This window comes from Megascapheus bottae, chromosome 1 (genome assembly GCF_031878675.1).
Source record: "Megascapheus bottae isolate mThoBot1 chromosome 1, mThoBot2.hap1, whole genome shotgun sequence".
Classification (NCBI taxonomy): Eukaryota; Metazoa; Chordata; class Mammalia; order Rodentia; family Geomyidae; genus Megascapheus; species Megascapheus bottae.
The window spans coordinates 104,195,057-104,217,924 of record NC_143509.1 but is presented as its reverse complement, the minus strand read 5'-3'; the positions used below and the strand labels follow the sequence as shown (position 1 = coordinate 104,217,924).

Genomic DNA, 22,868 nt, shown 5'->3' with positions numbered 1-22,868 from the left:
TGCAGGGTGCCCAGCCCTGAGCCCCACAGGCGTGCATTCTTCCTGGCCCCTCCTGTACCCACCTGGCTCGCTCTCTAGGCTCCCAGCCCACCTGCACCCTGAGGGCTCCTGGCTTCTCTAGGACCCCTTAGGTCATTGGTCAGTTGCAAGGCACAGGCCCAGGAACAGCCAGGCCCACAACGACCCAGGGAGCTGGCTGGCAGTCACAGCCCCTTCCCCTTCCCATGGCCAGGGCGCTAGGGTCTGGGCACAGGGCATCCGGGTTCCCGCCCGGCAGGGGGGGTCTGCATTGCCGAGCTGTGACCTCGCCCGCCTGGCCGTACTTGTCACTCATGTCGTGGATCCGCTGCTCTGGCCTCTGGCGCTGCTGGAGCTGCTGGCTCTGCAGGTAGTTCTCCTTCAGGTAGAGCTCCCACGACAGCAGCGCCGCCTCCTCCTGCTGCTCCAGCTTGTTCTCTGCGGTGCGGCAGGGGGCTCCATCGGGGTCTGCCGGGGACCTCAGGACCTCCAGCCCCGCGCCAGGCCTCCCCGCACTCCAGCCAGGGCTCCCCGCACTCCAGCCAGGGCTCCCCACACTCCAGCCCCGCGCCAGGCCTCCCCACACTCCAGCCAGGGGCTCCCCGCACTCCAGCCCCGCGCCTAGGCTCCCCGCACTCCAGCCAGGTCTCCCCCGCACTCCAGTCTGAGGAGCCACACTCTGGTCTGGCCCCCCCTCGCCTGGCCCGGGCCTCACTGAGCTGCCGGTGGCGCTGGGCCGGGGTCTTCAGGACCACCCTCTTGAGGAGGAGCTGCAGGTGGCTGAGGAGGATGAGGGGCGGCGGGGCAGGCGGCCGCCCCTGGTACTCCTCGATCAGGTCGTGGCGCTGGAACTTCCAGATCTGGTCCGTGTGCTCCTGGACCTCCTGGAACGTGTAGCTGGCGGGACGTGGGGACACGGGCGTCAGGACCGCAGGACACCAGCGCCTCAGGACGGGACGTGGGGACGCAGGCGTCAGGACCCGAGGACACCAGCGCCTCAGAACGGGACGTGGGGACGCAGGCGTCAGGACCTCAGGACACCAGCGCCTCAGCACGGGACGTGGGGACGGAGGCGTCAGGACCCGAGGACACCAGCGCCTCAGAACGGGACGTGGGGACGCAGGCGTCAGGACCCCAGGACACCAGCGCCTCAGGACCTACGGGCTCCCCACCAGGGCCAGGAGCCTGGAGGACCCCGGACTGCAGGGGCAGGGCACACACTCCTCACCTCCTCATCCCCTCACTCCTCACCTCCTCATCCCCTCACCTCCTCACCTGCTCACCTCTTCACCTCCTCACCTCCTCACCCCCTCAACCTCCTCATCCCCTCACACCCTCACCTCCTCACCTCCTCATCCCCTCACCTCCCTCATCCCCTCACCTCCTCACCTCCTCATCCCCTCACCTCCTCACCCCCTCACCTCACCTCCTCACCTCCACACCTCCTCACCTCCTCACCTCCTCACCCCCTCACCTCCTCACCTCCTCATCCCCTCACCTCCTCATCCCCTCACCCCCTCACCTCCTCACCTCCTCACCCCACCTCCTCACCCCCTCACCCCACCCCTCACCTCCTCACCTCCTCACCTCCACCACCTCCTTTCCCCCACCACCCCCTCACCTCCTCACCTCCTCATCCCCTCACCTCCTCATCCCCTCACCTCCTCACCCCCTCACCTCCTCACCTCCTCACCCCTCACCTCCTCACCTCCTCACCCCCTCACCTCCTCACCTCCTCATCCCCTCACCTCCTCATCCCCTCACCTCCTCACCCCTCACCTCCTCACCCCCTCACCCCCATCACCTCCTCACCTCCTCACCTCCTCACCCCCTCACCCCTCACCCCTCACCTCCTCACCTCCTCACCCCTCACCTCCCCATCCCCTCACCCCCCCTCACCTCCTCACCTCCTCATCCCCTCACCTCCTCACCTCCCTCACCTCACCTCCTCACCTCCTCACCTCCTCACCTCCTCACCTCCTTTCCCCCTCACCTCCTCACCACCTCATCCCCTCACCTCCTCATCCCCTGACACCTCACCTCCTCACCACCTCACCACCTCCTCATCCCCTCACCTCCTCATCCCCTCACCTCCTCACCCCCTCACCTCCTCACCCCTCACCTCCTCACCTCCTCATCCCCTCACCTCCTCACCCCCTCACCTCCTCACCTCCTCACCTCCGCACCCCCTCACCTCCTCACCTCCTCATCCCCTCACCCCCTCAACCCCTCACCTCCTCACACCCCTCACCTCCTCACCTCCTCATCCCCACCTCCTCACCCCCTCACCTCCTCACCTCCTCATCCCCTCACCTCCTCACCCCCCTCACCTCCTCACCCCTCACCCCCTCACCTCCTCACCCCCTCACCCTCCCACCTCCTCACCTCCTTTCCCCCTCACCTCCTCACCCCCTCACCTCCTCACCTCCTCATCCCTCACCTCCTCACCCCCTCACCTCCTCATCCCCTCACCTCCTCACCCCCTCACCTCCTCACCTCCTCATCCCCTCACCTCCTCACCTCCTCACCTCCTCACCTCCTCACCTCCTCATCCCCTCACCTCCTCACCTCCTCACCCCCTCACCTCCTCACCTCCTCATCCCCTCACCTCCTCACCTCCACACCTCCTCACCTCCCACCTCCACATCCCTCACCTCCTCACCCCTCACCTCCTCACCCCCTCACCTCCTCACCTCCTTTCCCCCTCACCTCCTCACCTCCTCACACTCCTTTCCCCTCACCTCCTCACCCCCTCACTCCTCACCTCCTCACCTCCTCATCCCCTCCCTCCTCACCCCCTCACCTCCTCACCTCCCTCATCCCCTCACCTCCTCACCTCCTCACCCCCTCACCTCCTCACCTCCTCATCCCCTCACCTCCTCACCTCCTCACCTCCTCACCCCCTCACCTCCTCATGCCCTCACCTCCTCACCCCTCACCTCCTCACCCCCTCACCTCCTCACCTCCTCACCTCCTTTCCCCCTCACCTCCTCATCCCCTCACCTCCTCACCCCCTCACCTCCTCACCTCCTCACCTCCTCACCTCCTCATCCCCTCACCTCCTCATCCCCTCACCTCCTCACCCCCTCACCTCCTTACCTCCTCACCTCCTCACCTCCTCATCCCCTCACCTCCTCACCCCCTCACCTCCTCACCTCCTCATCCCCTCACCTCCTCACCTCCTCACCCCCTCACCTCCTCACCTCCTCATCCCCTCACCTCCTCACCTCCTCACCTCCTCACCCCCTCACCTCCTCATCCACTCACCTCCTCACCCCCTCACCTCCTCATCCCCTCACCTCCTCACCCCCTCACCTCCTCACCTCCTCATCCCCTCACCTCCTCACCCCCTCACCTCCTCATCCCCTCACCTCCTCATCCCCTCAACTCCTCACCTCCTCACCTCCTCACCCCCTCACCTCCTCACCTCCTCATCCCCTCACCTCCTCACCTCCTCACCTCCTCACCTCCTCACCCCCTCACCTCCTCACCTCCTCACCTCCTCACCCCCCTCACCTCCTCACCTCTTCACCTCCTCACCTCCTCACCTCCGCACCTCCTCACCTCCTCACCTCCTCATCCCCTCACCTCCTCACCCCCTCACCCCCTCACCTCCTCATCCCCTCACCTCCTCACCTCCTCACCTCCTCACCTCCTCACCTCCTCACCTCCTCATCCCCTCACCTCCTCACCTCCTCACCTCCTCACCTCCTCACCTCCTCACCTCCTCATCCCCTCACCCCCTCACCTCCTCACCTCCTCACCTCCTCACCTCCTCATCCCCTCACCTCCTCACCCCCTCACCTCCTCATCCCCTCACCTCCTCATCCCCTCACCTCCTCACCTCCTCACCACCTCACCTCCTCACCTCCTCACCTCCTCATCCCCTCACCTCCTCATCCCCTCACCTCCTCACCTCCTCACCTCCTCACCTCCTCACCTCCTTTCCCCTCACCTCCTCACCCCCTCACCTCCTCACCTCCTCACCTCCTCACCTCCTCACCTCCTCACCCCCTCACCTCCTCACCTCTTCACCTCCTGACCTCCTCACCTCCGCACCTCCTCACCTCCTCACCTCCTCACCCCCTCACCTCCTCACCTCCTCATCCCCTCACCTCCTCACCCCCTCACCTCCTCACCTCCTCACCCCCTCACCTCCTCACCTCCTCATCCCCTCACCTCCTCACCTCCTCAACCTCCTCACACCCCTCGACCTCCTCACCTCTTCACCTCCTCACCTCCTCACCTCCGCACCTCCTCACCTCCTCACCCCCTCACCTCCTCACCTCCTCATCCCCTCACCTCCTCACCCCCTCACCTCCTCACCTCCTCACCCCCTCACCTCCTCACCCCCTCACCTCCTCACCTCCTCACCTCCTCACCCCCTCACCTCCTCACCTCTTCACCTCCTCACCTCCTCACCTCCGCACCTCCTCACCTCCTCACCTCCTCACCCCCTCACCTCACCTCCTCACCTCCTCACCTCCTCATCCCCTCACCTCCTCACCCCCTCACCTCACCTCCTAACCTCCTCACCTCCGCACCTCCTCACCTCCTCACCTCCTCATCCCCTCACCTCCTCACCCCCTCACCTCACCTCTTCACCTCCTCATCCCCTCACCTCCTCACCCCCTCACCTCACCTCCTCACCTCCTCACCTCCTCATCCCCTCACCTCCTCACCTCCTCACCTCCTCACCTCCTCATCCCCTCACCCCCTCATCCCCTCACCTCCTCACCTCCTCACCTCTTCACCTCCTCACCTCCTCACCTCCTCATCCCCTCACCCCCTCATCAACCCCTCACCTCCTCACCTCCTCACCTCCTCACCTCCTCACCTCCTCACCTCCTCACCCCCCCTCACCTCCTCACCTCCTCACCTCCTCACCTCCTCACCTCCTCATCCCCTCACCCCCTCATCCCCTCACCTCCTCACCTCCTCACCTCCTCACCTCTTCACCTCCTCACCTCCTCACCTCCTCATCCCCTCACCCCCTCATCCCCTCACCTCCTCACCTCCTCACCTCCTCACCTCCTCACCTCCTCATCCCCTCACCTCATCACCTCCTCACCTCCTCATCCCCTCACCTCCTCACCTCCTCATCCCCTCACTCCTCATCCCCTCATCCCCTCAACTCCTCACCTTCCTCACCCCCTCACTTCCTCACCTCCTCACCTCCTCATCCCCTCACCTCCTCACCTCCTCACCTCCTCACCTCCTCACCCCCTCACCTCCTCACCTCCTCATCCCCTCACCTCCTCACCTCCTCACCTCCTCATCCCCTTACCCCCTCACCTCTTCACCTCCTCATCCCCTCACCTCCTCACCTCCTCACCTCCTCATCCCCTCACTCCTCATCCCCTCCTCACCCCTTCACCTCCTCACCTCCTCACCTCCTTACCTCACCTCCTCACCTCCTCCCTTCACCTCCCCACTTCCTCCCTTCACCTCCTCTCCTCCACTGCACAGTCCCTTTGTCCCCTTGGGCTAGGGCGTGAGCACTGTGGCACCATTTCTGAAACCAGTCCCTTTCTAAAGGGACCGGCACAGCTGCTGCTGGGACTGGCCAGTCCCCCCAGGCCGGTGACCATTGAAGTGGGTTGAAATAGATGTGGGGCAGCTGAGCGACCGCAGAGCAGGAAGTCACACGGCCCCGGGGACGCTGCACGCACAGGCAGGCACGCTGGCCATGACACGTGGCAGTGGCCAGGGAGGACCGGCCGCCCTCACTCTCCAGTGTGCATGGGCCTCCGCGGAAGGCCCTGGGCTCACCAACCCATCCACAAGGCCCTTGGGGAGGACAGAGGGACTGGCGGGCCAGGCGAGCCCCACGCCCCGCGGCCTAGAGAGCCCCACACCCCGTGGCCCAGAGAGCCCCATGCTCGGGGAGAGCCCCACGCCTGGGAGAGCCCCACGCCCCGCGGCCAGGCTAACTTGAACATGGCGATGAGGAGGTTGAGCAGCAGGACGTTGGTGAGGAGCAGGTAGAGGCAGAGGAGGACGACCGTGAGCCACTGGGGGAAGGCGGGCGCCTGCAGCGTGGCGTCGCTCTCCGGGCACTTCGGCTTGTAGGGGTCCGTGCCGTTGGGGCTGCACTGGTCCGTGTTGAAATTCACGCCTGACACCGGAGTGGAGTGAGAGTGGGGACAGGATGAGAAAACAGCCGTCACGGGGGGCCTGGAACGCAGACCCCACAGCCAGCACAGTCACGGGGGGCCTGGAACACCAACCCCACAGCCAGCACAGTCACAGGGGGGCCTGGAACACCAACCCCACAGCCAGCACAGTCACGGGGGGCCTGGAACGCAGACCCCACAGCCAGCACAGTCACGGAGGGCCTGGAACGCAGACCCCACAGCCAGCAGCCCAAGGTCCCCGCCGCTCTCGACGCCTGCACACGCAGGGGCCACGCAGGGGCCAGCCACAGGCCCCGGCACAGACGTGTCCAGTGTGCAGCCTCTGTGCACCCTCCAGCTCCAAGCTCCGTCCTCTCCCGGCTGTGGTGGGGGCGCCCCATCAGAGCCCTGTGGCCTTCTTGGGGCTCTCCATTTGGTGGAGACAGATTTTAATGGGGAAAAAGAATAAATACTGCATTTAAAAGAAGAATAAAATACTTCAGAATAAATTTAAAGAAGGAAAAAAATAAAACATTTTAATTTAGGGAAAAAAAGCAAAAGCAAAAAAACCCCCAAAAACGTACAAACAAAAGCCAGGCCCGGCAGCTCCCGCCTGTAACCGTAGCTACTCAGGAGGCAGCTGTGAGCTGAGGCTCTGGGCAGAAAATCCCGTGGAACTCTTATCTCCAATAAGCTACCCAAAAAGGCAGAAATGGAGCTGTGGCTGGCATGGGACAGCGCTAGCCTTGAGCAAAAGAAACTCAGGCACAGCCGCACCCAGGCCCTGAGTGTAAACCCCAAGACCAGCAAAAAATAAAAGTTTCTGTTTCAAAATGAAGGTTGTGGTTTTTTTTTTTTTCCTGAGTGAAAAGAGACAATCCAAGAATAATTGAAAACACTGGCAAATCACATTCTCAATATAAAAGATATACACCACGCTTGTAATCCTAGCTACTCAGAAGGCTGAGATCTAAGGATTGTGGTTCAAAGCCAACCAGGGCACAAAAGTATGTGAGACTTTTGTCTTCAATTTACTGCTGGGAAACCAGAAGCGGAGCTCTGAAGAGCTCGGAGGCAATACCCAGACCCAGAGTTCAAGCCCCAAGACAAAAAAACAATCCCTTATAACACAAAAATGCTAAAACAAAACATAATCCATGAAAGGGGAAACTGGCAAGGGACAGGAATAGACCTTTCCTAAAGAAGATGACGCTTAACAGGAGCCATCACAGGACTCACAGTGGGAGAGGAGGAGAGGGAGCTCAGAGGATCCCCGCTTAGTACATGCCAAGGCCCTGGGTTTGGTTTCTAATACCCCAAGAGAAATAAAAACTAAAACCACAATGAGATACAACTTTACCCTCCACAGGACGGCTATAATTTAAAAGCCAGGCAATAACAACTGTTGGTTGACTGTGGGAAAATGGGGATTCTCAGACATTGCTAGAGGAGCTATCAAGGGCTCCCCTCGTGTAAAAGCAGCTCGGCAGCCCACAAAACCTTGACGATGACTTGTGCAAGGTAAAAATTCACCATAGCAGCTAAAGATGGAAATAATCTAAATGCTCGCCACCCCGTGAATAAATGAACAGCACACAATGGGTGTTGTCTCCAATCCAAAGGAACGGCTCTCCAGACGGCACAGCCTCCCTGTGGCTGAACCGTGGAAGCAACAGACACAAAAGGGTGGCCTGGCAGCAGGCAGTGTGCAGGTGCGCCGTGCCCAGCCGTGCCAGGGCTGCGGCAAGGCCTCTGGGGCTCTAACATTAGCTTCCGTGTGGAGTGTACGCGGTGCTGGGGACTTGGTGACATGTTGATTAGATTTCAAGGACGACGCTCAGACTGTAAAAACCACGGAGTGCGTCCGCTGCCCGCAGGAGAGGTGGAGGACGTTGTGTCTCCCTGCTGAGGGGCAGCAGGGCAGCGGTGGCAGCTCATGCTTGAGCCGCCGCCGGCAGAGATCCTGCGCCCCACTCTGTCCTGGCCGCCCCAGCCTCCCGGCCTCCCCGCAGACTCCCTCCCGCAGTCGCTGGTGGGCAGCCGGCCACGCGGGCTCGGAGCGATGGTCCTGAGCCCCCGCCCCCCGGCCCTCCCGCCCCGCCAGCCCCGCGGTGGTCCCCACCGTCGATGTAGCCGGGGATCTGCCCGAAGATGGTGAGGTAGGAGTGGTAGACGACCCCTCGGAAGATCCAGTCCACGCGGCTCTCGTTGTGGATGAGGATGGCCTGCTTGGCCACGCCGAAGGACACCACCCACACGGCCAGGAGGAAGAGGAAGAAGAAGACGTCCTTCATCTGTGGAGGCCGAGGCTCCGTCAGACGTGCAGCTGCCCGTGCTGCCCGCCCAGCGCCGCGGACCACCGCTGCCCACGGCGGGGGGGGGGGTCTGGCCCTCCGTGGGCCTCCCGGGGCCGGCAGGGGAGCGGGACGGGGCGTCTTCCGTACCATCCTCTTGACGATGATGATCTTGGGCCCCAGCGTCTTGCTGACGGTGAAGATGTGCATGAGCCGCAGGCAGAACAGGATAAAGTCCAGGGAGAGGACCACGCGCCCCGGGTACAGCGTGGCCGGGATGAGCCTGGCAGCGCGCAGGGCAGACACGGCGCCAGCTCACCTCACAGGCCGTGGCACGGCTCCCCGAGCCACTGGGGGCCGAAGGCTCTGGGGGCTTAGTCCCCAGTGGGTCAAAGGGCAGAGCCGCCATGGAGCTGGGTGGGGGGCATGGCCAAGTGGTTGAGCTCCTGCTACATATGAGCCCCACGGACTAAAGAGGGGCTGCAGGTGATGGAGGCGGCAGAGCAACGGTCTAGTCTAAGCACAAGGCTATGAGTTCACAGAGAGTGGGGGAGAGGGAGGGGGAGGGGGAGGGGAGAGGAGAGGCGGGGAAGGGAAGGGAAGGGAAGGGAGAGTGTCTCTACTGAAAACAAGCTTTTCTTCAGAAAGATCCAAAGCCCAGGCTTGGACAGGAACAGCCAGGCCACGTCCCCCACCTATGAGAGGGCCTGCAGGCTGTCCTGGTGAGACAGGCCAGCAGGGAGGGAGCCTGGACAGGGCGTTTCCTTGGGGTCCCCACATGTAGGCGCTGACCCAAGGGGACAGGAGCAGCCTGGTTTAACAGCCACAATCGCATAGCACCCCAGGACAAGTGACAGACATGACCAGAAGGCCCCAGCTCCTGAGCCTCCCGGGACCTGGCGCCGAGCGCGCGGGCAGAGGCCACGCCAGTGACTCACCGGCAGGTCAGGCCGGCTATGAAGAGCAGGATGGCGCAGGCATCCAGCTTGTTCCAGAAGTCGCTGAAGTACAGGGACGCCATCTTCATGAGCCCGCACTCATCAGGGTCGTAGAAGAGCTACTGAGAGCAACGGGGGGGACAAGGGGTGTCGTGGCCGCTCGAGCTCCCTGGGGACAGACTCGGGGGGGGAGGGGAGGCCACAGGAGAGGCCACGGAATCGTGTGGAGATCAGGAAGCGGTGCCAGGCGAGTTCTAGGCAGGCCCTGAGCCAGAGCGCCCCAGACCCAGCGGCCTGCCCCACGCGTGTGTGAACGTGTGTCAGTGCGGGTACCCACCTGTGAAGGCGGGATCACGTGCATGCGTGCACACACCCGGGGGCATGTGGAAGTGTGAACGTGTGCGTGCATGCTTTGCACCTGGGCGTGTGTGTACAGACGTGTGTGCATACACGGGTCTACACACAGGTATAGGTATGCATGTGCACGGGTGTTCGTATGTGTGTGAGTGGGTTGCTGGACGTGTGTGTGTGCGTGTTGAAAACCTTTGCCTCTTCTTGAGGTGCGGCCGTGGGGCTGGCCTGCCGGGCATCCCTACCCCGCAGTCCCCTGCCCAGCTCCAGCTGGCCCTTCCAGGATGGAGGGACAGACTGGAGGAGAAGGCTGTGCCCTCTGTGGCCTCTGCTGCCCCAGGGAGGCCGAGCTTGGGGACCTCACAGAGGGGAGTGGCTTCAGCAGCTGGGGGGGCAGCACCCCAGGGGGTACGGAGGAGACCCCGCCCTGCAGGCCTCCCCGCCTCTGCTGTCCATAAACTCAATGCATGCCGATGTCCACCCCGGGCGCGCTAACTGTCTAACTGGGGAAGCCACCGAGCTCAGCTAGCCAGGACCACGGAGGAGACAGACAAGCCTCCCCAAGGACACCTCAGCCTGGCTCATGTTCACACAGCCACCAGGCGCCGCCACCACAGCTCAGCCTGGAGTGCCGAGACTGGGGTGGACCTCTGGCTGGTCAGCCGTGTCTGTGTGGCTGACCAGTGGAAGCCCTGGCCCTGAGGACCACGGACGCTTCCAGGTGGCCCTGGACTGTGAGTGGTGACACAGGTCCTTGCTGGAGAATTAAGCACTGTCCCCCCCCCAGAGCAGGGGAGGTCCCTGAACTGCACTGCTCCCCAAGAGGAGGGGAGGACTCTGTCCTGCACGGTCCCCAGAGGAGGGGAGGGGAGGGCCCCGTCCTGCACTGCCTTGTGTTTCTGTCCCTGGCATGTTTTGCTCTGCAGATCCGTGCTAGAATGAAGCATGGCGGAAGCCCGTGGCTTTCAGTCCACCTGACTGCAGGAAGCCAGCCCTGACCCGTCGTGAGCCCGCACTCTGCAGTGCCCTCTGCAGGGCGGCAGGGAGGCAGCACACGCCTGTGAGCTCCCGGGAGGCAGGGGCGGCTGGGCTTCACAGGAGGTAACGGGGTGAGGGGCCTGTGGGAGCCAAGGGCTCCGCTCTGCAGGTCCTCAGTGCCCAGGGGAAGCCTGGAGACGCTGGCGTCCGTGTGATGTGGCCCATCTGGAGAAGTCACTGAGTGGGTAGGGCTGGGGGGACAAGGGGGGCGGGCTGGGCGGGGCTCACCTGCCGCGTCTCCTCGCACACCAGGGAGAAGAGCCAGAGGTAGATGAGGCGCTCGCACCACGAGGGCGAGGGCTGGAAGTCCACCATGAGCACGTAGGCGAAGAGGCAGAGGAACGCGAAGTAGGACAGGGTGTTCAGGTGGAAGACGACCACGGGGGCGCTGAAGAAGGCGCGGGCCCGGGCCGGGCTGCCCACGGCCTGCAGCCTCTTCTCCCTGGGGTGCAGCGACCCGTGAGGGAGCCGCCAGGGCTGGCCGGGACCCCACATCCTCAGACTTCGGCCCCGTGGCCTCCCCCTGCCAGGCAGGCCTCGCCTGTCCCCCCCGCCCCCCCGCACACACAGCCTGGACCCATCCCGCCTGGCTGGGGGCCCCAGCCCAGACCCGCAGGCCGCCCCACCTGAAGGAGATGAGGCCTGTGAAGAGCAGCGGGAAGGCCAGCATGCCCAGGACGACCCGCCACAGCCCGTTGTCCACACACAGCTGCCCCCCACCACACCTTGGTCAGGAAGGCCTGTGGGCAGGGAGTCTCAGGACCGCGGCCCCCCCAGCCTGACCCCAGGCCACACTCGCCCCAAGCGTAAGAGACACTCGGTCAACATGAACTGAGTCCCCGGGCACGGAGGCCAGCAAGGGGCAGGCGCCCTGTCCAGGGCACAGGCACAGGCTTGCAGTGGTAAGTGGCAGAGTGGCAGAGCTGTCCTCCTGCCTGGCCCCCTCCGCACGCTACAGGACAACCCTCCATGGTGCCCACAGCCCCAGGCTCTCGTGAGCCAAGCCCCTGCTTGGCTCTATAGATCAACTCTGCCTGAGGCCCTCAGGAGGCGAGGGTTGGCAGGGCTCTGGGCACTGCCCACCGCTCTCTGGAAGGACCCTCTGCCTCCTCAGCCATGTATAAAATGGGAGGAAAGCACTCTGCCCACTGGCATGGGCTCTGAGGGCAGGTGTGTGCCTTCGGGGGCTCCAGGCACCGGGCATGTGGCTGTGGGCACAGGTCATGGGACATCACCCTGGATGCCCCCATGAGACACAAACTTCATGTCCTTGGCCTCCAGGGCGAGCTGCAGGCAGGTGGTCTTGCCCCAGGCCTCCGACACACGGACCAGCAGCTTCTGAGCCCTCTCCTCGTCTTTCCGGTAGCACTCGGTGAAGACGCCTGGGCAGGAGAGGGAAATCCACACCAGACCAGCAGGGGGCAGAGGGCTGGCCCTCAGGAGCACCCCGGACAGAGGGTAGGGGCACAGGACAACGCGGGCGAGCAGGGGCTGGCATCTCGGGACATTCGCCTGCCAGGCTGAGACGCAGGGCTGAAGCCCTGGGGACAGTGCAAGTGGCTGAGCTGGGCCACCGAGCTCACCAATGGCTCTGTGTTCGAATTCCTCTGCCAGCGCCAGCATCTCCTCTGAGCTGTCCGTGTCCTCCTCCTCCTTAGACAGCTCCTTCAGGATCTTGCTGCACGCCAGCGCGGCAGCAATGCAGTCCTGGGTCTGAGACGCAGAGGACCAGTGAGGAGCCAGGCTCACCCTCCCCCACCGGGCCCCCACACTGCCCAGGGCCACCCCAGATCCACGCGGGACCCTCGCTGCCGGCCGCCCCTGCCTGGTCCCTGGGGCCTCGCTGAAGGACAGGAGCACAGACACCAGACCCCAGGGGAGCCCTCAGAGGCCCGCTGCTCGGGGGCCTGCGCCTGGAAGTCACTAAAGTAAGTAAAGTAGACACCAGTGGCTCACGCCTGTCGTCCTCGCTACGCAGGAGGCTGAGAGCTGAGGATCGCAGTTCGGAGCCAGCCCAGCAGGAAAGTCCATGAGACTCTTATCTCCAATTAACCACCCAAAAAGCTGGGAATGGAACTGTGCTCAAGTGGTAGAGTGCCTCCCCAGGCCTGAGTTCAAGCCCGGTTCAAGTGCTTTCCTTGCTGAGAGCTGAGTTCTTTGCTCCCCAAATCTCCCTGGCTGCAAACCCTGCCGTCACCCCATAGCCACACATAGCCGGCCTGCTGTGGGCTCAGGCTCCCTGCCCTGGGCCTGATCTGCTCACAGCTGTGGTCTCAGGACGACCCCGGCCAGCTCCCGCCCCTCACCTGCACCCAGACGACCCCGGACAGCTCCCGCCCCTCACCTGGGCCCAGATGATCCCGGCCAGCTCCCGTCGGTTCTGCACAATGGCCCAGATGAGGAGGTCTCGGACCGGGTCCATGGTGAAGGTGACCTGGCCTGCTGGGCGCTTGTGGAGGGACCGGAGGCTCACCCCCTGCACCTGCACACAGACAGACAGACAGACTGACAGACAGCCAAGTCCCACCTAGGCCCCCCGCCAATGCCAGGCTGAGTCCCACCTTGTCCTGCTACTCTGGGGACCATCCCAGGACCCTGATCCCACCAGGCACCTGTCCTTCCCCAGTGACACAGAGCCCTACCCCACAGCCACCCACCCCCCACAGCCCTCCCCCCACAGCCCTCCCCCCACAGCCCACCCCCCGCAGCCCTCCCCCCACAGCCCCCCCCACAGCCCCCCCACGCCCGGCACCCACGTTGAGCTTGATGTGGGGCACGGGCAGCGAGAGCCTGGGCCGGTCGCCGTGCCGTGGCCGGGGGTAGAGCGGCTGCGTGGAGTCGCCCAGCAGCTCTCGCAGCACGTGGGCCACGTGGTGCATGTGCACGCGGGCCGGCCGCTCGGGCTCCTCCGCCAGCACTTTGTGCAGCTTGTAGTGGAAGAGGCAGGAGGGCTCCAGGTTGGCGTAGAGGTAGAGCAGGGTGTCCCAGGTGACCAGCTCCTTCAGCCGCACCCCGTTCTCCAGAAAGAGCCTCACAAACTCGGGCTTGTTAGAGATGAGGGCGGCCGTCATGGTGGGGTGCAGATCTGAGGGCTGAGGAGCTGACGGTCACCTGGGGCTGGGGCCTCGCCCCCCCCCAAGCTCAGACGCCCGCTGGGATGCAGGCCTGACGGGGCCCCGCGGGCCCAGGGTGGGGGGAGCCCCTCACCTTCCACTGCCACTCATCCGTGAAGATCTCACTGCGGGCAATGTCCACGCGGTTCCACGCCACCGCCAGCTTAAGCTGGTGGTCCCAGTTCTCGTGGCCAAAGTGGTCCTGGCTCCGAGAGGCTGCGGAGGGAGCACTGGGGTCAGCGCGTCCGCCTGGGCCCGGAGCGGTAGAGCCAGGCCCGGGCCAGCTCCAGCCTCCCCGGGGAGAAGCCACAGACCCGGCGCTGCCCCCCCCACACCCGCCGCCCTGAAGCACTGGGCCTTCCCCGGCCAGACCGGGGGAGTCCCGGGCGACCGTCACTCACCCTACTAATACGGGACCCCCACGTTCTGGCCCCACCGGCCCCATCACCGGTGGGTGGTCAGGTGAGAAAAGCCCTCACACTTTAAGAAGACACAGGCCCGGAAAGGCAGGGATTCCACGTTTACTTCTTGGCACTGGTTTTTAATCTCTCCTGCCCCACCTACCCTACTCTCGCCCTCTACTTTGGCAGTGCGTGGGCTTGAACTTGGTACCTCGCATTTGTAGGACAGGGGCTTTTCCCCTTGGGCCATGTTCCGCCCCCCCCCCCTTTTCTTGCTTTAGTTACTCTTCTGACAGGAGCTCCTCCTCCTATCGAGGCCTTTCTGGACCTCAGCCCCTGCCCACACAGCTGGGATTAAGGCTGACTCGTAGTGTGCTTGACGGGCCACAATGCCAGCTGCTCCGCTTTAAAGTCATTTCACCAAGGTTCTTGGACACACATTTCACAGAAGCATTTCTGCGTGTGCATTGCGTTTCCTTTTTAAACCATCCATTCTGCCTAGAAACGCAGCTAATTTTGTATTCCCTGTGAACCTTGTGACTTCGCCACCTCTGCTTATTAGTTCTAGCAGTGTGTTGTTTAATTTGCATAGATATGTGAATTTTTCTGGTTTTGTTTCTGCCGGTGATGTTTTTGTTTGTGGCCCTAGGGGTTGAACTCAGTGCCCAGAGCTTGCTGGGCAGGCGTTCTACCATTTGAACAATACCCCCAGTCATTTTTGCTTTAGATATTTTTCAAGTCTTGCATTTCTGCCAGGGCCAGCCAAGACCATGACCCCCCCCCCCATGTAGCTAGAATCACAGGTATGAAGCATCACAGCCCGCTCACTGGTTGAGATAGGGTCTCATTATTCTGCCCAGCCTGGCCTTGAAACTTGAGTCACCCACTCTCCACAGACATGAGCCCTGAGCCTTGCTTAGACTAGTTATTTTAATACATCAGTCTCTTAAGTAATTGTTAAAACAATGCTTGCAGTTACAACTGCAGCTTTTCTAACCATGCATGTACTTACCTTTATTTCTTTTCTTTTCTTGTCAGTCCTGGGGCTGTAACTCAGGGCCTGGGCACCGCCCCTAAGCAGTCTAGCTCAACACTACTGTTCTACCACTATGAGCCACAGTGCCACTTCTGATTTTCTGGTGGTTAATTGGAGATAAGAGTCTCACAGATTTTCTTGCCTGGGCTGGCTTTGAACTGCGATCCTCAGATCTCAGCCTCCTGAGTAGCTAGGATGACAGGCGTGAGCCAAGCATCCAGCACTTATTTCTTAGATGCCTTTGAATTGCTGGGTATTAGACATTTCATTTCATTTCCCTTCAGTTCCCCCCTCAGGACTCCCTGTGTGTTTCAGGGACATAGGGGGAGAGGGGGAGTATTTGATGGTTTGTTTGGTTTTTATGGTGCTGAGGCTAGAACCCTGGTATCTGAGCATGTCAGCCGAGTGTTCTACACACAGCCACACCCAGGCTTTCCCTTGAACACTGCTCGCACCATGGCCCAGTGGTCACAACCCCCCCCCCAGCTCTCCTGTGTCTGGGAATGTCCTGAGTTCCCCCTTACTTACTTACTTACTTATTTGTCTATTTATTGTGGGTCGTGGGGCTTGCAAGATTCTTTATCTTGAGTGTATGCTTTTATTGAACTGCTTGAATGCATCTGTTGTTTTTTCCACAGGCCGGGCGTGAGCTCCGTACCCGATGCTCTCACTCTCTGGTGTACTACCCTCTTGAGCTCACCTCCCGGGACCTCGCTGCGTTTCTCTGGTGGCTGTCGCCAGCTGGCCCTGGCGTCTAGCTGAGGGGGAGAGCGCAGCGCCGCCACCAAACTCCCTGCTGGACACCGGCAGTGCGGCCTCCGCCCTCCCTGACCCTCACCTTTCAGCAAGGCCTGCAGAATGGCCACGTCCACGTCCTGCTGACCATCCCTGCCCTCCCGGAAGACAGTGAGCAGCTGCCGCCTGCGGACGATGTCCTGAATCTGAAACCGACATTCCACCCGTGAGACCACGGTGACGGGCCAGGGCCTGCCGCCTCCACGAGCCCCGGAGGCCTGGGCACAGATCCCCCCCAGCCCCCGCCCCGGACGGCAAAGACAGCAGGCAAGCCCTGGACGCAGCCCCCCGTGAGTGGTCTGCCCTGGCGAAGACACCGCTCAAGTGTCAAGTCTTCCCTTGATGATGACAAGTGACACGGCGACATCCAGCCAGGCTTACCCCCGGCTTCTCCTCCTGGTCCGCTGTCGGACACAAGCTGCTCCTGATCATCTACCTACCTGCCTCAGTCTACCCGTCTGCCTGTCCCTCTTCCACCTACTTGGGTAGCCACCATTCAGTATCTAGCTATCCACCCCAATGTTTAGTCACCCACCCATCTACACATCGGGGCACACATCCAGGCATCTGCCATCTGTTCATTTAGCCATCCATACAGCCATCTCTATCCACTTCCATCCAGCTGACCACCCATCTACCCACCCACCCACCCACCCATCCACCTGACCACCCATCCACCCACCCACCCACCCATCCACCTGACCACCCATCTACCCACCCACCCACCCATCCACCTGACCACCCACCCACCCACCCACCCATCCACCTGACCACCCATCTACCCACCCACCCATCCACCTGACCACCCATCTACCCACCCACCCACCCATCCACCTGACCACCCATCTACCCACCCACCCACCCATCCACCTGACCATCCATCTACCCACCCACCCATCCACCTGACCACCCATCTACCCACCCACCCATCCACATATTTCATCTGCCCAACCACACCTCTGTCCGTCTACTTGTTTCTGTCTATGCAGTTAGCTTTCCACCCGTCTGTGTCTCTATCTCCCTGCATAGTGTACCTAGCTCTAGCTGCTCCTTCATCTCATCCATCCGATTATATATGGATCTATCCATACCTAATTACTTATCATCTACCCATCTATCATGTATATATCTATCTATCCATGCATTTGTCTACCTGTCTACCAGTTTGTAAGTTCATCTTCCCACTTACCATTGGTCTAACTAACTACATAGGTTATTATATTCCAACAAAACAAAACAAACCAAGGGATTTCCTGACTCCTTTCCCTAAGCCCACACTTCTCCACAAGCCTTTAACGCCTCCGTAATTTATCCCTTGCTCTGTCCAGTACAGCAGCTGTCATGCATGAGGCCCACAGGCCACCAGGCTGCTCACCACCCACACCGCCCCACTCCCATATGCGCCATGCTGTGCTAGGAGCAGGGAGCCAGTCCTGGTGGCTGTGTGACTATTCTGGCCCTGAGGGAGGTCCCCTGGGGAGGCCACGCCCACAGCACCTCCCCTGGGGAGGCCATGCCCACAGCACCTCCCCTGGGGAGGCCACACCCACAGCACATCCTCTGGGGAGGCCACGCCCACAGCACATCCTCTGGGGAGGCCATGCCACAGCACATCCCCTGGGGAGGCCACGCCCACAGCACACACCCTGGGGAGGCCACGCCCACAGCACATCCCTATGGAGTCCACGCCCACAGTACATCCTCTGGGGAGGCCACACCCACAGCACATTCCCTGGGGAGGCCACGCCCACAGCACACACCCTGGGGAGGCCACACCCACGGCACCTCCCTTGGGGAGGCCACGCCCACAGCACCTCCCCTAGGGAGGCCACGCCCACAGCACAGCACCCTGGTGAGGCCACACCCACATCATCTCCCCTGGGGAGCCCACGCCCACATCATCTCCCCTGGGAGGCCACACCCACATCATCTCTCCTGGGGAGGCCACGCCCACAGCACAGCACCCTGGCCAGCTGCGGGGACAGCCCCGGCCTGCAGTCCAGGAGGGTGCTGAGGAGTGAACTGCCATGGCGTCTGAGCAGCCTCACAGCAAGGCAGCCCAGCTCCGCTGGAGAGGGTTGCACAAACCACTCACAACTGGGACTTGGCGTCAGAGAATGGATTCAATTTTCTTGAAAAAGCACTTTTGACAAGACAAGATTAGAGTCAGTTCTCTGAACTGACTGAATAATTCATCACCTCACTAAGACAGGCTCCAGGGCCTGCCGGGCGGCCAGCAGCAAGAGGGTCCCGGAGGGTCCGGAGGGCAGAGCAGGGCAGTCGGCCTCACAAGCCTGAGTCCAGGGCTGTTTCCCTGTCGACAGCCAGCCCTGAAGCCGTCCAGGCCACACCGGGTCACCCTGAGCCCCCTACAAGGTCACCCGCCCTCCAGCCGCCTGCCCTGGAGACCCTGCCTCCGGCTGCCGGGCCAGGCCCGTGTCCTGGGCCGAGTCCTCTCTACTCTGACCACGAGTCAGAGCCCAATGTGGCCCGCGGAGGCTCATCCCTGTGGTCTGTGGCTGGTGGCCCTGGCTGCCCACGGAACGGAGGTTCAGCCCAGCTGAGCTGACGCTTCTCCACGGAGGCTCTGTAGAGCACACGCTGCCCTCAGAGCAGGGGGCTGGGGGGGCGGGGGGCTTTCACGATCCACTTTGCACTTCGGGGAGCTATGGAAGCTCTGACACTCATGACCTTGCCAACCACTTGTAGGGGAACTGAGGTCAGAGAGCCCTTGCCACCCCGCCTGAGAACCCTGCCCGAGGGAACCCGAGGACGGCCGCCTCAGGTCCCAGGGGTTCCAGACTCTGGTGTTCGCCGATCTGACAGGTGTGGGCCACGGCTGGGCCGGGCACGGCAGAGCCTGCCAGGGGCCTGCAGCATGGCTTCCGGGACTCAGCAGGCGGGGCCACTTCTGCCCTGCAGGGGACCGAGCTGGACCCCACCCCAGTCCTTGCTGCTGGCCAGGAAGGGCGCCTCTGCCACCAGACCTCAGCAGGGACTCAGCCTCCACCCCAGAGCCCTCCCAGCACCACGCCTCCACTCAGCCTCCACTCCTCCTCCATCCTCCTCCTCCTCCCCTCCTCCTCCACTCCTCCTCCATCCTCCTCCTCCTCCCCTCCTCCACTCAGCCTCCACTCCTCCTCCACTCCTCCTCCATCCTCCTCCTCCTCCCCTCCTCCTCCACTCCTCCTCCACTCCTCCTCCATCCTCCTCCTCCTCCCCTCCTCCTCCATCCTCCTCCACTCCTCCTCCACTCAGCCTCCACTCCTCCTCCATCCTCCTCCTCCTCCACTCCTCCTCCACTCAGCCTCCACTCCTCCTCCATCCTCCTCCTCCATCCTCCTCCTCCACTCCTCCTCCACTCAGCCTCCACTCCTCCTCCACTCCTCCTCCCCTCCTCCTCCACTCCTCCTCCATCCTCCTCCTCCATCCTCCTCCTCCACTCCTCCTCCATCCTCCTCCTCCATCCTCCTCCTCCACTCCTCCTCCACTCAGCCTCCACTCCTCCTCCACTCCTCCTCCCCTCCTCCTCCACTCCTCCTCCATCCTCCTCCTCCATCCTCCTCCTCCACTCCTCCTCCATCCTCCTCCTCCATCCTCCTCCTCCACTCCTCCTCCACTCAGCCTCCACTCCTCCTCCACTCCTCCTCCCCTCCTCCTCCACTCCTCCTCCACTCCTCCTCCACTCCTCCTCCACTCCTCCTCCATCCTCCTCCTCCTCCACTCTTCCTCCCCTTGCCCTTGGCTGTCCCCTAGCCCTTCCCGGGTCCAGCAGGCTCTTTGTCCCACAACTGTGCTCTCAAATCCTGCCATGTCCCAGACCAACCCCAAACCTGACACAAGAGATCGATGCCACTCTCCCTCGGTGTGTAGTCATGAGGTCCAACCTCCCCGCCCGCCCAGGGCTTCCTGCCTGTCCCGGGCTCTTGAGCTTGCCGTCCTGTGCTCACTGGGGTCCCCACTTCAGGTCACTTGAGGTCAACAGGCCAACAGCCTCTCCCGAAGTCTCTCAGGTCTCACCGGAGCTCCACATCTGTCTGTCTGTCTGTCCGCCCGTCTGGCTGGCTGGCTGTCCCTCTCACCTTTTTGGTCCACTCCACGATGCTGCTTTCCGTGAAGGTCTCGAACATCTCCTGGAAGAACATGCTGAGCTTCTGCTGGATCAGCGCGATGGTGATCTCAGACACGGGCAGGGCGGCCACCTGGGCGATGACGTCGGCCACACGGCCCGAGCCCTCCACCACCACGCAGGGCGTGCCGTTGGTGATGGCGTTGTAGATGGTCTGCAGGACAGGGCTGGTGAGGGCCGGACGCCGGCCCTGCTGGGGCACTGCCCAGAGCCCCGGGGCAGTTCAGCTCGTGCACCACCGCTGCAATGCAGCTGGAATTGACGGGGAGCGGCGGCTAACCGCCCGGCTCGGCTCCCGGGGACTGAGGAGCTGTGTGTGCGCAGCTTGCCCTCTCTGGGCCGCTGCCCCACGCTGCAGGGATCAAAAGACTTGGGATATTCCCACTACCACCAGGTTTGCTGTGGGGGCCCAGAGTGGTCAGGGGACGCTGAGCCCTCGGCTACAGGAAGGGCCCGTGACACACTGTGGGCAGGAAAGGCGAGCCCCGTGCTGGAGGCCTGTCCTGGGTGGGGCTGTGTGGTCTGAGGCCCAGGACCGTGCCACGGGGGCTCTGCCTGCCTCAGGCTGGAGGGCGACCCTGTGTGCCCAGCCGTCAGGAGACCCCTGGGGCTCAGGACCAGCCTGCGGAGAGCAGGGGACCCCACCACTGCCACACCCCATGCCCTCGGCTCCTCCTGCAGATAGACTTGGCCAGCACCCACGGAGAAGGCTGGCCACACACCTCACAGTGGCTTCAAAAGCAAGTGTGGGCTGAGGTGTGAGCCCTCGGCAGAGGGCACTGGTCACCAGGGCAAAGCCACAAGGCCCCTCCACGCCCCCACCCACTGCTCAGGCGCCTCCTCAGGCCACCTCGTGGGCCCCGTCCCACCACCACCTTGTGGGCCCTCTCCCATCCCCTGGAGGCAGCGTGGCGGTGGCTTGGTCAGGCCAGTGATCCCACCAGGATGCTGGCAAGAGCCAGTCAAGCCATGCTCCTCCCGAGCCCAGGAGCCGGCACTCACGTGCAGCGTGCCGGGGCCGCCCTCCAGCACCACGCACACGATGGGGATCTTGATGGCCACGCCTAGCGAGAGCACAGAGGGCGAGGGCTCATGAGGGGCTGCCCGCCCCCGCCCCGCCCCCTCCTCCCACGTGAAGCACCACCGGGCTGCCCAGCAGACAATGAGCGGCTGGCAGAGGTGGACGTGGTGTCAACCCAGCAGGCACCTTGCCAACAGCACGCTGGCAGCACAGCTCACCTGGGTCCCGCCCCGCTCTCTGTCATGTTCTTGGGAGCAAGGGCGGGGAGGACGGCGGCCTGATCCTGTCCTCTCCACCCAGCTGAACACTGTGGCTAGCCTGGTTTTCTGCGGACCTTTGTGTGTGCAGCTTTAAAACCTAGCTCCACCCTCATCGGGGCACCTGACCATCCCGCACCCCGAGCGCCATTCTGAACACCCGGCCTGGGCGCTGTTCAAGGCCAGCGCTCCACCACCTTAGCCAAAGCTCCACTTCTCGTTATCTGCTGGTTGATGGAGATAAGTCTCACAGACATTCTTGCCTCTGGCTTTGAACTGCCATTCCTGGGTCTCAGCCTCCTGAGTAGCTAGGATTAGGGGTGCCAGCCACCTTAGCCGGCCAGCTCTGAGTTCTGAGGACATCCGCTCTTTTCTAAACCTGTGACTGTATTTCCCCCGTGCTTGCAGCACCCGGGAACCACGCAGGGCGCCAGCAGCCTGGTGCTCCGCCCTGTGCTCTCAGAGCAGCCCCTCACCTCCTCTCTCCTTTGTGTACTCGGAGATGAACTTCTCCAGCTTGGTCCTCAGGGGAATCTCCACTCCGTACTGGCCATGGGTCCCGTCATCCACCAGGATGAAGTGGGAGTGGTTGCTGTCCAGGCAGGTCAGGTTCCCCTGGCCTTCCTCATCCAGCAGATACTCCGCAGGAAAGCCGCCCTGCACACAGCCCGGGAAATCAGACGGCCGGGGCTCTGGGCCTCTGTGCTAGGAGGGGGAGCCCTGTTCCCCAAAGACCCTGCGCTCTACTCCAGACCTTCAGATGCTACGTTATTTGGAGAAAGGGTCCTGGCTGGTGTGACAAAGGACACTAGCGTGACAAGAATAACGTAGATTATCTCAACAGGTCCAAAATTCCGTCTCCAGTATCCTCCTGAGATGGAGAGGAGGGAGATGGGGCCCAGGAGAGGACACGGTGGCAATGTGACCACGAAGCAAAGGCCAGAGCAGTACAGGCAGAAGCGAGGGACAGCGGGAAGCGCCGGGAGCCGGAAGGGAGCCTGTGGAGGGAGGGTGGCCCTGCCACAACCCAAGTGGTGCTGACTCTGGAACCCTGTCCCCCGGAAATGTGTTTCAAGAGATTTCTGTTGCTTTAAGGTCCGTAGCAATCTCACAGCAAGAGAAACTAATAGAGTTTGGTGGCAGGAAGCGATCATAAAGACCAACAGAAAAGCTGTGGGTGTTGCTGAGAGGAAGGATTTTAAAGGCCAGGGAGCACAGGGTCTCAACCTCCTTAAATATCGGAAGGACTATGGGGGAAAGGCCTGGAGCGGTGCCACGGGGAAGGAGAAGCGTCCCCGAGAGACACCGCGCAGCGTGGCCACACCATGGCAGAACGCTTAGCGGAACTGTGCGGTGGAGCT

The 22,868-nt window shown here is 62.4% G+C and overlaps 1 protein-coding gene across 1 annotated transcript in view; it reads right to left on the bottom strand.

The window, feature by feature from the left end:
* Positions 1–22,868, bottom strand: part of Trpm2 (transient receptor potential cation channel subfamily M member 2) — a 57,768-nt gene that overhangs the window by 17,967 nt on the left and 16,933 nt on the right. Inside the window, 18 exon segments of the mRNA XM_090350073.1 lie at positions 324–456; positions 734–915; positions 5,953–6,136; positions 8,257–8,428; positions 8,579–8,711; positions 9,367–9,485; positions 10,984–11,197; positions 11,382–11,470; positions 11,472–11,495; positions 11,986–12,137; positions 12,339–12,468; positions 13,100–13,237; positions 13,512–13,847; positions 13,963–14,084; positions 16,144–16,246; positions 20,183–20,383; positions 21,232–21,293; positions 21,984–22,164. Of these exon segments, the coding sequence (XP_090206199.1) occupies positions 324–456; positions 734–915; positions 5,953–6,136; positions 8,257–8,428; positions 8,579–8,711; positions 9,367–9,485; positions 10,984–11,197; positions 11,382–11,470; positions 11,472–11,495; positions 11,986–12,137; positions 12,339–12,468; positions 13,100–13,237; positions 13,512–13,847; positions 13,963–14,084; positions 16,144–16,246; positions 20,183–20,383; positions 21,232–21,293; positions 21,984–22,164 (2,675 nt within the window).